Here is a 13,550-nt window from a genome sequence, read left to right as displayed (position 1 = left end):
GTGACCCCACTGCCATATGAGATCAGACCTTTAAGAAGCCACTGAAGCCTCAGTGGTGACCTCCTGAATTATTGATGTTGCCACTTAATGAGGTGTGTGTGTGTGTGCGGGGGATTCTCCTTTATCAAAAGGTTTGGCATGAATACAGTGAAAGAAAAGCCTGAAAAAAGACAGCAAAAAATGTAGGTCCTTGGAACAGAATGACATACATTCCACACAGAGCCCTGTCCCTGGCCTGGTTTGGTGTCTGTGTGCAAGTGGTCCCCCTCTGCCATAACTGTTGCTCAGGGAGTCCCTGTAGATGGAGAAAGGCAGCAGAGGTCTTCAGTGTCAGTGCAGAGGAAAAGGCCTTCCATAGGGTTGACTGTGGCTTCTGTCTGAACAACCTGGTGGCTTTTGGAGCAGGCAGAACTGCATCCCATCACAACATGTCTTGATCTGGCATTCACAGAGTGTATTTAGAAGAGTGATTAAAAGTCTTTTAGCTACAAAGCGCGTTCACTCATCTTTGACAAAAGGCACTGCTGGGGACTTCTGTCCCTAAAGAGGTCACCACAGGATACAAAACGGAGAATGAACAGGTCTTCTGCGCAAGGCACACTTATCATGTTGCCATAGAAACCAGTTACTTAATTCAGGCATACACAATTCTTCCAGCCCCCAGTGAATTCCAGTAATGGGTTTATTATATCACACTTCATTGGTGTCATCTGTCACACAGACACTCACATAAATGAACCAGCCTTTGATTCAAAACTCCCTTCCACTAGCTAGACCCAATAGGGGAAGGATCTCCTTTTGGGTCTGGTGGTTATAAGCAGGTCAGTGTTCTACCCCGCTTTGCATGCTAATGTCTTCCTTTCATGCAAACATCATCGTCGATGGAGGAGAACATTTGTTTTCATTTCCCGATATTCCAGTTTATTAAAAATGTGCTCTTAATCTCTCAGATCCTTGACTGCATGTGCTGTCAGGATGCAGGTTGAAACATTTTGGTCCCTGTTTCCCCCATATGATGTTTGAACTGTAAGTCACACTAATATCTGATGCAACATTGTGGTAATTTCTCCTTTTATTTGGGCCAGAGTTAGGCTTTTAGGCTCCATGACTATATAGCACAGTGTTTTTAAATTAGAAAAACAGATGGATGGACAAGTAGGTAAAAAAGGTCTCAGTTGATGCATAAGACTCTGTGCAAGCATTGCCTGTAGATGCACTTACGGTAGATGAACAGACCTTAAAAAGGTGGGGTTGGTTTTAGTTCATGATGTTATGTTGGAGATTTGCGTACTGAAGCTGATGAGCATAGCAGTAACTATTCTCACTTACAAATAGTTAAGAATGTTCTCCCTTAAGAATAGGATAAAGATTAGAAGCACTTGTTTCCCATTTAATATATAATTTCTTATAGTGATAGAAGTCAACAGGCAAAACATAAGGTACTTAACAGGCCAGTCAGGACTTAAGACATGCTAGTGGAGGATTTTCACTGAGAAGTGTTTATAAGCATAGAAAGTTAGGTGTTGATTTTGTGGTGCTTCATTTGAAGTAAATGATTATGTTGGCAATTGGCAGTGAATAAATTGCTCTGCCTCCTAGACCAGAAATCATCAATAAAGCAAGTTTATTGCCAGGATCTCAGATAGATAGATTCTAGCTGCAGAAGTACTCTGTATCTGAACAGGAGTAACGGATTTAGTAAATGCTGGAGTAAAAGAGAACTGCAAAAGAGACATTAGGAAGTCATCTCCTTGCATTTCTACAGGACTTGTTCCCCAATGCATGACACCTTCTGTCTCAGCTGTACCTTATCTGAGATGGAATGGAGATGTGTGACCCTGTCAGAGGTGAAAGATAAGGGACAATCTACAAGAGACAAGGGATACACCTTAACTTAAGTGATACATTATGTTCTGTTGTGACCTTGTCACATCACTCACCCAAATGTCTTTTGCTTCCATTCTAGTCTCCTAAAAGTTTCTCTTCTGCCAAGTTTCCCATCATGCTCCCAGGAAAAGTTCCTTTCAGTGGTCTTGGAGGACCATCAGAGTGTGCTGACTCAGGGAGATGCATCTCAGTTTATAGACGCATGTAAGTTACTGCAGCTCTACCACCTTCTCCTTTCACACCTACATTCTCAGTTCTGGAAGCCAATTTCAAGCCAGTTGACCTGAAATCTTGTTTCATGATGTGTCCCACGTGGGTTTTAAACCTAAGTGTTCTAGTAAGCCATCTCTTTTTTTGATTCCTTTTGTGCCCTGTTAAAAAGGAATTTGTGTCTCTTCTCCAAGTGAATAGGACAACGCCCAAGAAAAACCTGAGTGTCATGCAGTGGAAATGACTTCAACCCCCTCAGCAGAGAAAACTGGCATTTATCTCAGAGCAGTAATTAGCATTTAAGTTGGAACGGTTTTGATCATTTCAGAAATGTTGTCAGCTTGTGATTTGAGCTCCTCAGCAATCCAAGGCTTAGCCAGAATCAGTAATTGGATAGGTCAGAGTGGAGGTGAAAAAGCAGAGAACACTGCAGAAAGTAGTGGTGGGGATTCAGTCAGCTTCCTTCAAGTCAGTTGTGAGTCAGTGCTTGAGGGGATGCCCTGGTGACATTTGTGACATGTTTAAAATAAGGTTTAAAATTGCAGTTCTGAGATGCATGGGCAAAGCTGCTGTGAGACTTGTAGTAAGAGTAGCAGTGTCACTCAGGCAAATCTGATCAGGTATCACTTTAAATAACTACACTCTGCCTTCCTTTATTTTCACTGACAAAAGAATCTGCTGTGTCATATTGCTGACCTGAAAAGCCTGATGCTTTTGCACCCTTGCCATAGTGGCATTTCATGGATTGATTAAGAGGTCTCTATAAAGTCTGTCCAGAACTTCAGAATCCTTTTGGGTTAATGTGCTGTGAAACAGTATTTGTCTTGTTCTCTGTTAAGTTGCCATACAGATTCCTGTGCGCTGCTTTAAAGCTTCAGTTCTCCATCCCATGGAGGAAGTGACCTCTGTATGTATTCAATTCATGTAACAGTTCATGAAAGTATTTGGGATCTGCAAGGGTATGACCTCGCATGACTATATATGACTGTTCTTACAATTACTATTGTTTTCTAACATCTACTACCACAGCGTAGATTGATTAAGCATACACATATTCTTTTCAATGTAGTTGCTGCCCAAGTTGACAGAATCATTTTGACACTTGTAATCACAAAGGCTTGTGTTGGATGAATGTTTTATTATTTGATTTCCTGCCATCCACTTCTCAGATTTGTTGTAGCAGCAACACATGGTCTTAATGATATTCCCCAAGGTTAAGTAAGCACAAAAGCCAACACAGTGCAGGGCAACAGGGGATACTGTGCTAGAGAAGGAAGAGTTGTTTTGCATTTAAGGCCAAGGCATTTGCCTCAGACCCTGTATTCTGTTCCTTACTCAGTCAGAATTGTCCTGTTTTACCATGAAACACTTCACCTTTCTGTGCTGCTCTTTCCCCATCTGTGAAACGGCAACAGGACCCTTATATGTGTGCTGAAGATCATTAAATGGATCTTGCAAAGTACTTCCAGATTTTTGATTGGAAGGCACACAAGAGTGGAAAATTATATTAGTTGCCTAGATTCTGTATTGACGTGGCAAGTTGTAATTGCTCTACAGAAGACATTTGGATGTATTTGACTTAAATGTATCATGATAACTGACCAGCAGAATTACTACTCCAGGAATGAGACAGTTTAGTAGTCAGATGATCTGCTCCAGATTTCTAATATGCAGAGACGTTTCCCAGCCTGTTGCGCAAAGATGAACTCAGTGTCTCCTTACTGCTGTTTCCCTGTCTCAGGTATAGTACACTAGTTTCTTTCTGCTCAAGTGCATTTTGAAGTGCACTGCTGAAACCACTGTGTTTTTTGAAGCCTATCTGGACCATTCACCTCACACCTGAGCTTAATTTGCAGCAAAGCATTACTGCCAAACCTGCATGATCACTTCCAGACAGGGAAACCAAGAGGATTGTGACTTCTTGAAGGAAGTGAAAGGACTCCAGCCTCTGTTGTGACTATAGGAATGTCTTGTAGTCTCCCTTTGTGCCTTTATGTCTCCTCTATAAAATGATACCAATGATATTTACCATCTTTCCCATCTAAACTCTTTCAAGATTGATGAATGAAAAGGAGTATAACTAAACTAAGTATCTGATTACTAAGCAGTTGTTAATGTTCTTATCAGAGGAATTTATCAGAGCAATTGTACATTTATCTTAAAAGAAAGCCTTCTGCATATGTTTAATAGCACATCAGAATATTCATACCAAGGGAGGACCTTTTCCCACTGTTGAATAGTGAAATCTGGCTGCTCACTTCCACTCCCTGTTTCTAAACGGTTTCATTTCTGGAGCCTATGGCTTGATACAATCAGAGCAGTCACCCCCAGCAAGAAAAGTTACATTAAACTTAGGGGAAGGACGTATTTAGAAGTAACCCAATCATCTAGGACTTTTTTTATATGGAGAAGAAAAAGAAAGACCATGCAGTTCATGTCATCCTAAAGTAGGAAAAGTTTGGATAAATCAGACTGTACAAATGTGTATTTCCCTACGTCTACTTGTTGGAATTCTAGTTCAGTTATTAGCATCTGCAATGTAAAATTAGGCAATGTTAATCCTATCCTGTGGAACTGTCATAAAAGAAATTTGTTAAAGCATTTCCATTCATTTTTATTGATATATAATTTCTCTTCTTCTTCCCCTTTATTTTCTTAACCCAAAGCCTTTGGGGATGGGCTACCTTTCTTAATCTATATGCACAGTATCTCTTTGAGCACATACTCTCCAATTTACAGCTAGTTTTCAGCTGTTTGACATTAAACTTAGTCCAAACCTCAGCTATTGCTTACCTCTCCTCTGGTGCAGGGCACTGCATCTGAATACCTGGAAGTGCACATGGAGCCCTCCTCAGTGAGATCATCCTGGAGCCCAAAAGTCGCTGTACAGTTGACAGAGAAATACTTGTAGGGCCTCCAAGTCTGCCCATAGTCCTGGGATCTTTCCAACACCATCGCAGCTGGGCGAGGTGACTTGAACACAGCAATGACATGGGTCAGGTAGAATTCTGTTTCAAAGTCCAGTCTGATTTCTTCCCTGTGTACCCCTTGGGCAGACTGCCACCAGGAGATGGGGTTTGCAAAGAAATCATCTGTCATGTCAGAAGGGAGATGGGAGTTATCAGGCTGGTTGGCATTGCATTTGGTGCAGCGAGGCTGCCCACAGCCATAGGAGACCTGATGGAGGAGATTCTGGTCTGGGTAGAAGCAGTACAGCTCTGTACTGTTCTGGCCACACGTGGTGAGAGTGACTGGTGTCCTCCCTGTTGCAAGGTTTCCCACTGGAGGGTTGCAAGAACGGCCATTACAGCGGAAGGCTCGTAGCCTCATGGGATCTGAAAGACAGGCAAAAGAAACACAACTAAGTAGAATTTCTCAAATAGTTCTCAGGCTGTAACACAGGTGACCATGCAAATGTTTGGAGTCCTCATCTGGGGATTGACATCCAAGAGGACTCCTTCTAAGGAGAGCTACTTCATCTTTTCACACAAAGTTTGGAGGGAGTTTCTCAATAAATCTAGTCCTTGTTTTTTGGTGCCTAACTCAGAAACTGAGGTCTTTAGAAAACTCATGCTTATGGCGCTTAACTTTGATTTCTGTTGAAAATGCAGTTGTGTTGGCCTATTGAATTTTATGTTTAACCACAGAAATCCTGTGTTTTCTTACTTTCACTCTAGTAAAGCTCTGTATCTGAGGACTGAATCTATTCAATGCATTTATTTTCATTGTTATCAGAAAGCAAAGTCAAACTGTACTATACACTGTAGATACATTAAGAAAAGAGATGATTCCTGCCCAACAAATTACAGACACTAATTACACATACAAACACAAAAAGAAAGCATCTATTTCTATAGTTATGCATTACTGGCATAATTTTGAGGGGTGTTGAGTTTCTACTGCTCCTATTGAGATCAGCTGGAGTTGTTAATACTTAGCAGAGCTGAAAATCAAGTCTCTCTTCTGTTTAAATACCTTGACATGGAGGTAGGTGACTATATTCTGTTCGCCAAGTTTGCAAATACTGGCAAATTTTTGGTATCTTCAATGTATATATCTACTTATTTCTGAATTAAGAAAAGGTAGGGATAACTACAAAGTCTTAATATTGTTTGGAAATCAGTAGCATCTTGTGACACTGGAATTAAAGGTCATTTCAAAACCTTATTACCGTACTGGAGAAAACTGCTTTTCTAATGACATACAGTGTTCTCTTTGCAACTTAACAGTCTAGAAGGAGTTAAAGACTGACCTTGCAAGGTCATAAATCTAATCCAAGAGGTCACAAGTCAGATGACTGGATGTAAGTCCTACAGGAAATGACCCTCCCAATGAAACATAGGATGACCGTAAACCCTGGGTAATCTAGGAGCAGTTCAAAGGTCAGCTGTTAGTTCAACATTCTAGGTCAAATTTTAAAATCTCTACTCGGTTTATATTCAGCCTTTCCTCAGGCAAAATTAGTTTTAAAATCAAGTTAGGTCAAAGAAAACTCTCTAATTCAGCTTTATAAAAATACTCAAATCGTAAATGTAGTTGGATGAAACTGATGTCCTTCTTTCCAAAAGGAATGTTTAAGGTGAAAAAATGTGTCCAGCATGCACAGTTTTGCCTCTGAGTTGCTTCTGTCCTTAGTTCCTTAGTGACATTTCTGCACAGGCCAGAAAGAAAGGTCAGAGATAGACATTGTTTTGGAAAACACCTCATGCATTTTGCTTCCCAGGATCAGGACACAAAACAAAGTTGCTGCACGTCCACTGAATCCCATTGACCAATGGTGTGTGCCATTTTAGCTTACATAGAGCATAAGGTAATCTTAGACTTCACATAGCAAGGAAGCAAATCATCCAAAAATGCTCTTGACTACTCTAAGAAACAGGTGGAAGCCACCTTCAAAGGAACTTGGACTTAATGTGTGTTTGCCTTATAGGCATTGTAAGCAGCAGCCTCAAGGAAAGAGGGGGTGTCTGGGGACACACTAGGTTTCCTCCTGGTGGAGGTTGTCTTCCACCAGTGGCTGGAATGGGCTGGCCAAGATTTTTTTTAGTATCCCAGTGAAGTCCTAGGAGACTGGCAGACCTTAGAGGGCAGCAGTGCCTGAATTACACGTGCACCTAATAGTCCTCACATCGAAGGAGTGAAAGCTGCCCCTCCTCAGTCCCACCGCCAGTCCCTGTGCCAGCACAGAGATGAATTTTCATGAGAGAGGAGGAGTTGTAAAGTCAGCTGGAGCGGAAAGGAGAGAAGATAGGGATGTTTGGGTCTATCAGTTCTGTTCTTTGCTCCCGAGCAGGTGATTCTTAGCACTACTGGAGATCCTCCACTGAGCCCTCACAGCATCCTGACTGCTTGGTGACCATTTCAATGTATTTTCTTTCTGATTATGAACTTCTTATTCCATCTGAGTCTAATACAGCTACAGGGGAACACCAGGAGCTTCAGAGATTTTATCTGGGACGTTCCTTGCAATTTGTCCGAGTCTTTTTGTTCTGAGAAAGGACTCGGGTTTCCACAAAAGTTCTTTAGAGCTTCCTCCTTTTTGCAGAGCATCTGAAATTCCAAATTGTTGTCTGCTCTGGAGGGTGAATTTCACTGAGTCATGCAGAATTCTTGAAATAAAGATAAATCTATCCTTGCAGGTCAGCAAAAATATAATGAGCTACAACTGCATGCCTCAAGAATGTCTTTGGAAGTGGCATTTAGGTTCATGTTCATGTCCAAGCTATTTGGTAAAAATTACTGGAAATACGGAAAGCACAGCAATTTCTGTTTAAAGTAGATTGGATATTAACTGATTTTGCTCAGTGCTGCAGAAAGGTGTCATCTTTGCCTCCAGAGAATTTAAGTGGGACTGTCTTACAACTGAGCTTTGAACAAGCATTAGCTCTGACTAAGAGTCAGGTTACTTAGTTTTGGTTAAGAATGGGTCTATGTTACAAATGCTATTGGATTATGGATAAATATACCATGTAATGAAAAGAAAGTCCATCTCTATTGATGGATCACACCACTGAAGCTTTCATAGAGGAAATGGAGTTCTAAATTTAGGGAGTTATATAGGGGAAGCTTTGCAGACAAGAATGTGAGAAAGTAAAAAAGGAAACATTTTTTAAAGGGAATGGCTGCTTTTTATATTTTCCATAAATGGGCTATTAGTCTTGTATTGAGTTTTTCAGCTGTTTTTATCTGAACCTGGAATAGGAAGAAAAACATGGTTGTTCTCATGAACAACAGTCACAAGAAGGTTTATCTGCTCTGCCTGCTAATGCAGCAACATCAATAAACAGTTCCTGTCTGAACTGCTGTGTCATTAGGAAAATGGGAGAAGAACAAAGTGCAAATTAGCAGAAGGGAGTTTGAGAGAAGGAGGGAGATTGGAAAACAAAATCTGCAGTCGATTAAAAGCTTTGCATTTAAAGAAATCAACTGGCAGAACATTGCTTGGCCACAAGGATAGTGTAGCCTATCCATCACTCACTGATTCTGTGGAAACAACATGAAATGTTGAATCTGGACAGCAAGGGGGGACCGCTGCAGAAGGGAAACAGCAGCCAAGCGAACAAACAGCTTACCCCAACTGCCAGGAGGACTCATTGAATAATTCATAAAGAACTAAACAGTTTGATTGTGCATGGGCACTGCATGTTATTATGAAGTTGATTAGCTTTTACTCCATGGAGGATGACTTGGCTCCATAAATGGTATGATTAATTTATTTGTTTGTTTTCTGGTCCCTCAGAGCTGTGTCACAAAGTGGCAGGTCAATGGCACATGCCCGGCACATGTTATAACAATGGTGTTATCCGATGATTAGGAAATCATACAGTTCAAGGGAGGTCATACTATTGATATTCCTGGGACACCATTTCAAACAGAGATCTCTTATTTCAGAGCCTTGTAATGCAACAGAACATTGTAGACATTAACTAAAAACAGGTTCAATTTTTTTTTCGGTTTTTTTTCACCCTCCATTGGGGACCCGACAGAAGAAAGGTCATATGGCAATTCAGTCAAAGCCTGCTAATGTGACTGGAAAGATGCCTAATATTTTCTGAGTGATTTGAATTGGAATTTTTATTTCTTTTCCATATGCAAACTTACGATTTTGTGTGTTCAAGTGTCCTACAGTGAGACAGGAGAGCAAATTTCACAGTTCTGAGCAACATGTAAATACTGAAACCTTTGGGCATCTTCTGCTATGTTTTTGATGGAGCAGCTTCAGCATGTATGTTCAACCTGGATTTCACTTGTTCTAGATCTGTTTAACTTTTAACAACCAAAAACTTTTAAATGTTCTTTTAAAACTAACCACCCTGGGGACTTGAGTTGCTCAAGTTTTTTATTAATCAGACCTAGAACTTTACCCCTTAATGCTGGTTACAACAGAAGTGCTATACAATCCTTTGGTTTATATGGGGCCGACATGCAATAAGTTTGACAAGTCTTCATCCATTTATGAATAGCCTGATGTATTTCTGCACTAAAATAGCCCTGATAACTGGAGCTAATGAGCCAGCCTTCATAAATACCCAAGAGGTGAAGTTCTGAATATGCTACGAAACCAAGCTGCCTCCATGACCTGAGGCATGGACAGAAGAGTAAGATCCCAGGTCTGGGCTCTCTTCCTTTGTGGCCAGTTGCAGTCTGCCTGCCCGCATCCCTCCTGGAACAAGGGTGCGCTCCAACACCTACAGCTTCCTTTGCAGATGAGCTGAATAACCCCAGACCAGAGGAAACCAAACCCTGCTGATAATCAGGTTCTGCAATTGATTTTAAGCTTGGTGCTAGAAATGGCCATTTTTAACCATACCACGCCCCCTTTTGGAGGGCTGCCATCAGGAGGAGAGCTGGCCCAGGCACTGCTCCCCGGGGATGCTACTACCCTGGGAGGTCTGGGCCGGCCAGGGCTGAAGCAAGAGCCCAAACTGTTGTCAGTCCCGTTAACTGTCCCAATATGCAAGAGTTTTCAGACCACTGCAGAGTTTATTTGAGGGGAATAACGCCCTCCACCTGCATAAGACTAGGGGAAGGATCACCCAAGTGTCACATCTTGCAATATAAAACCTAGGTGACTACTCCAACCTAACCACTAATTTCCCCCCCCCCCCCCCCCCCCCCCCCCCTTGGCATTATATTTAAAGATCTAAGGAGCCAATCTTGACAACCCAGACTGTCCTCTCTGCACAGAGATGGCAGAAGGCAAATATTGTAGTCCCCACAAATATTGTACTTCATGTACCCCCACACAACTGCCCAATCAATTTGTTTCACTTCTGACCAGGAGGGACCAACTATAGGGCTGAAAAGGGAGTTTACTGTGTAGGCTAATAAAGTATGTCAAAACCATACTTCCCTGTACACCTCTCTGCTCAAGAAAAGGCTGAGACTTCCAAGAGTGGCTAAACACTGTCTGAACTAACCTTAGTCTGAACAGTACTGACCCTGCCTGCAACAGGACCTGTAAAGATTCAAGGTTAATTCAAGATTTTTATATTGCTTCTAAAAAAAAAAAAAAAGGAATTAAAAATGAACAGGTAACCCTTGTGCTTTTACAGGCTGATGGTTTGTGCAACCTTTTGACCAAGCAACGTATATTTATTTAAAGTGATATTGAATCCTTAGCGTCATCACCTTCATTATCCAATTATTTTTCTGTTATTCACTATGTCCTTCACCATTATTCTAAGTGTGTTTAGCTCCATCCAGAACACACTCCCTCCCCTCAAATTCACTTTCCAAGCAGTCAGCTGTGGGCTGCATTTCCTTGAAGATTCATTTTCACTTTGTGAATTGGATGCAGAGCAAATTTAGGTGAGTTTGTAACAGGCTGCTTTCCGCAACAGTATCAGCAACTTTACAAGACATCTCTGTAACCTTTCTGTGCTATTTATCAGCATATGTATCCTACAGGGAGAGTCCTAGCCTGGGAAACTAGTGAATGCCCAAGATAAGACACTAAGAGGACTAAGGTACCATGTCCTCCCTCCACTCATTCCCTGTAAGGTTGTGATAGCCAGCCTTTCTCCCAAATGAGCCACTGGATAATGACAGGATTGTAAATTCATGAGCTGTTTTCAGTTTTTAAGAAAATAACTCTTGCAGTTATGGAAATCTGATGTCTAGGTTATCAAAAAGGTTCTAGCTGGGGAATAATCTGAGCTGAAGCCACCTGATCTGCCTTTGACTTTACTGGAGCTTGCAGGGTAGCTGAACACTTTGGTCGCTTTCAAATCACTGCACGTAGAGTGTTGTTCCTGTCCTAATACTCTGAGCACGCAGGTGAAATTTAAACCACTGGTATACTTTCCTGTACAGAAAGAGAGATCCCAAGCCAGTATCTCAAAGGAAAAGTAACCAAGGATGTATTGTTGTTTTATCAATGCATGGCTATATGATATACAATGTTGGTTTTTCTGACCTGATCTACATAATTCATCCCTTTTAAACTTAAAGATGTATTAAACCACAGCAAGAGGAAAACAATCTAATGCTTTGCTTCCTTTCCCTTAAGGAATTTGTCTCCATCATAATCCAGGTATTTTTAGGACCCTATGTAAATACCATTACAGCTGTATCATTCCTATATATGCTTATTTGTACACCCACATATACACACACAACTGATCAACTTCTCTTTCTGTCCTAATCCATTTTCTCTCTAATGCTAATTTAATCTTGTCCACTGCATGTTAACTGTTAAGTCAGGGAATACACTGAATGAATGGACTGTCTTGGATAAATAGTAATTCCTAAACAGCGTCTCTGTCTTTTAATGATGCAAAATGAAGTTAACAGAACAATTCAAATTTCTACAGTGATGCTGTCCAAGGATGTTGTCATTTCACTCTTGTCCTTCCTAGGAAGGCAGCGTTTCACTCTCGAAACAAATATCCAGCATAACTCAATTCATCTACCTCTTTCTTTCTCTTACTTTTCTTTCGTTCACAAAAATAATACACTTTTTTCTTTTAAGGATGTATGAAACTGTACATCCTATTATAAGTCTTTGGGAGGAGGCTGAGCTATAAAGCTGTGAATTGCAGGGAATAAGAAACATTTGTATATATTGACTAACCCAGATTCCTTATAAAAATGCAATCTAACATAAAGATGTTGACATACTTTTTTTTTAACAAACAGACCTGATTTCTATCCCCTTTCCCCTTGCTAAACTTAGGATAAATTGTTTCATGAATGGCAATATTGATTTATTTTGCTTACCTGCTTCCCCATGGCCAGAAATAAAATATTCCAAGAACACAATCAGCATGATGCCTTTATGCTGCATGGCTGTCAGTAAAATATCTGTCCTCAGTGAAGCAAAAAGGAGCTGCAGTAATCTACAGGTTTGGTGCTTGCATGGCTTTTCTGTATTTTCTTTCTTTCTGCTCACCTTCCTCTCAGTGCAGGGGTCAAGGCTGCTGTCTCATTCTTCTTGTTCTCGTTTGGGTCCAGAGGTGTTTGGTTTTTTTTTTTTCAGGGCTCAGATGCCTTCTGGGTGTCACCCATACATTGCTTCCAATAAATAAATAAATAACAAGGATTTTCTGTGTCTTTACCCCTCTCCATGCAGCGGGCCGGGGACGTTCACATCCCTGATGCAGCCCCTGGAATGCACCATCGAGGGCTGATGCGACGCGGAGAGCTCTCTTTGGTCCGGTCCTTTGCGGTTGTTTGGATGCTATTTCGAAACTTTCATTTCTGCTCCTTGCTTTTGGTGGAGCTTCGTTTTGGCTTTGCCTGGGTTCCCCCTGGCAACCTTCCCTACCCTCCTCGCACCTCCCGCAGCCTGCAGCTAAACGGGGTAGCGATGGGGTCCGGGCAGCGTGAACCCTGCTTTGTTAGGAGGTCTACCCCAGTGCCTTCTTTCCCTTTGCTCCTTGCAGCAGAGGGTCATAAGAAGAACAGAGTTGGCGTTTCTCCCTGAGAGATGATGAGAAGCAAGTGCTTTCTTGGCTCTTCTCTCTTTTTATTTTGGTTTGTTTTATTTTATTTTATTTCCCTCCTCCCTCCGCTGTCACGGAAGCCACTTCTCCCCCACCTCCAAGGGATTTGCTTCACACAGCGAGCGCCGGGGGATAAGAGTAAAAAACAAACCCAACGCCAGCTCGCCGGTGCCGGTGCCTGGGAAATCCCTTGCCGTCTCTGCCGCTGGACCGCGGCTACTGGCCGCGATTTAGGGGCTGCGGTTCACGGGGAGGGGCAGGAGGGCAGGCTCGGGCTGGGGGCTGCTCTCCTGGGGTGGAGGTGCAATGCCCAGCGCCCAGGCGAGAGGGGAAAAAAGGGGAGGGGGGGGGGAGCTGGAGGATCCTTCCACCCTCCTGCTACAGCAAGGCTTAGGGCTGGGGGTTTCCTTCCCTCCCGAGGGCTGGTTAGTTATCTGCAAGTTTTGTCTCTGCCTCCCCTTCAGGCTCTAGCACATCCCTCAGTCCTAACCGGGCAGTTCTCCTCTC

The 13,550-nt window shown here is 42.1% G+C and overlaps 1 protein-coding gene across 1 annotated transcript in view; it reads right to left on the bottom strand.

Moving 5' to 3' along the window:
* LOC143164172 (netrin-4-like) overlaps nucleotides 1-13,350 on the bottom strand; it is a 55,922-nt gene extending 42,572 nt beyond the window's left edge. Inside the window, exons 1-2 of the mRNA XM_076346417.1 lie at nucleotides 12,319-13,350; nucleotides 4,891-5,432 (exon numbers count right to left, since the gene is read on the bottom strand). Coding sequence (XP_076202532.1) covers nucleotides 4,891-5,432; nucleotides 12,319-12,385 — 609 coding nt within the window. The 5' untranslated portion in view covers nucleotides 12,386-13,350. The remainder of the gene's footprint in view (nucleotides 1-4,890; nucleotides 5,433-12,318) is intronic.
* Between the last annotated feature and the right edge of the window lie 200 nt (nucleotides 13,351-13,550).

This window comes from Aptenodytes patagonicus, chromosome 8 (genome assembly GCF_965638725.1).
Source record: "Aptenodytes patagonicus chromosome 8, bAptPat1.pri.cur, whole genome shotgun sequence".
NCBI lineage: Eukaryota > Metazoa > Chordata > Aves > Sphenisciformes > Spheniscidae > Aptenodytes > Aptenodytes patagonicus.
The sequence above is the reverse complement of the archived record's forward strand: the minus strand, read 5'-3'. Positions and strand labels throughout refer to the sequence as shown.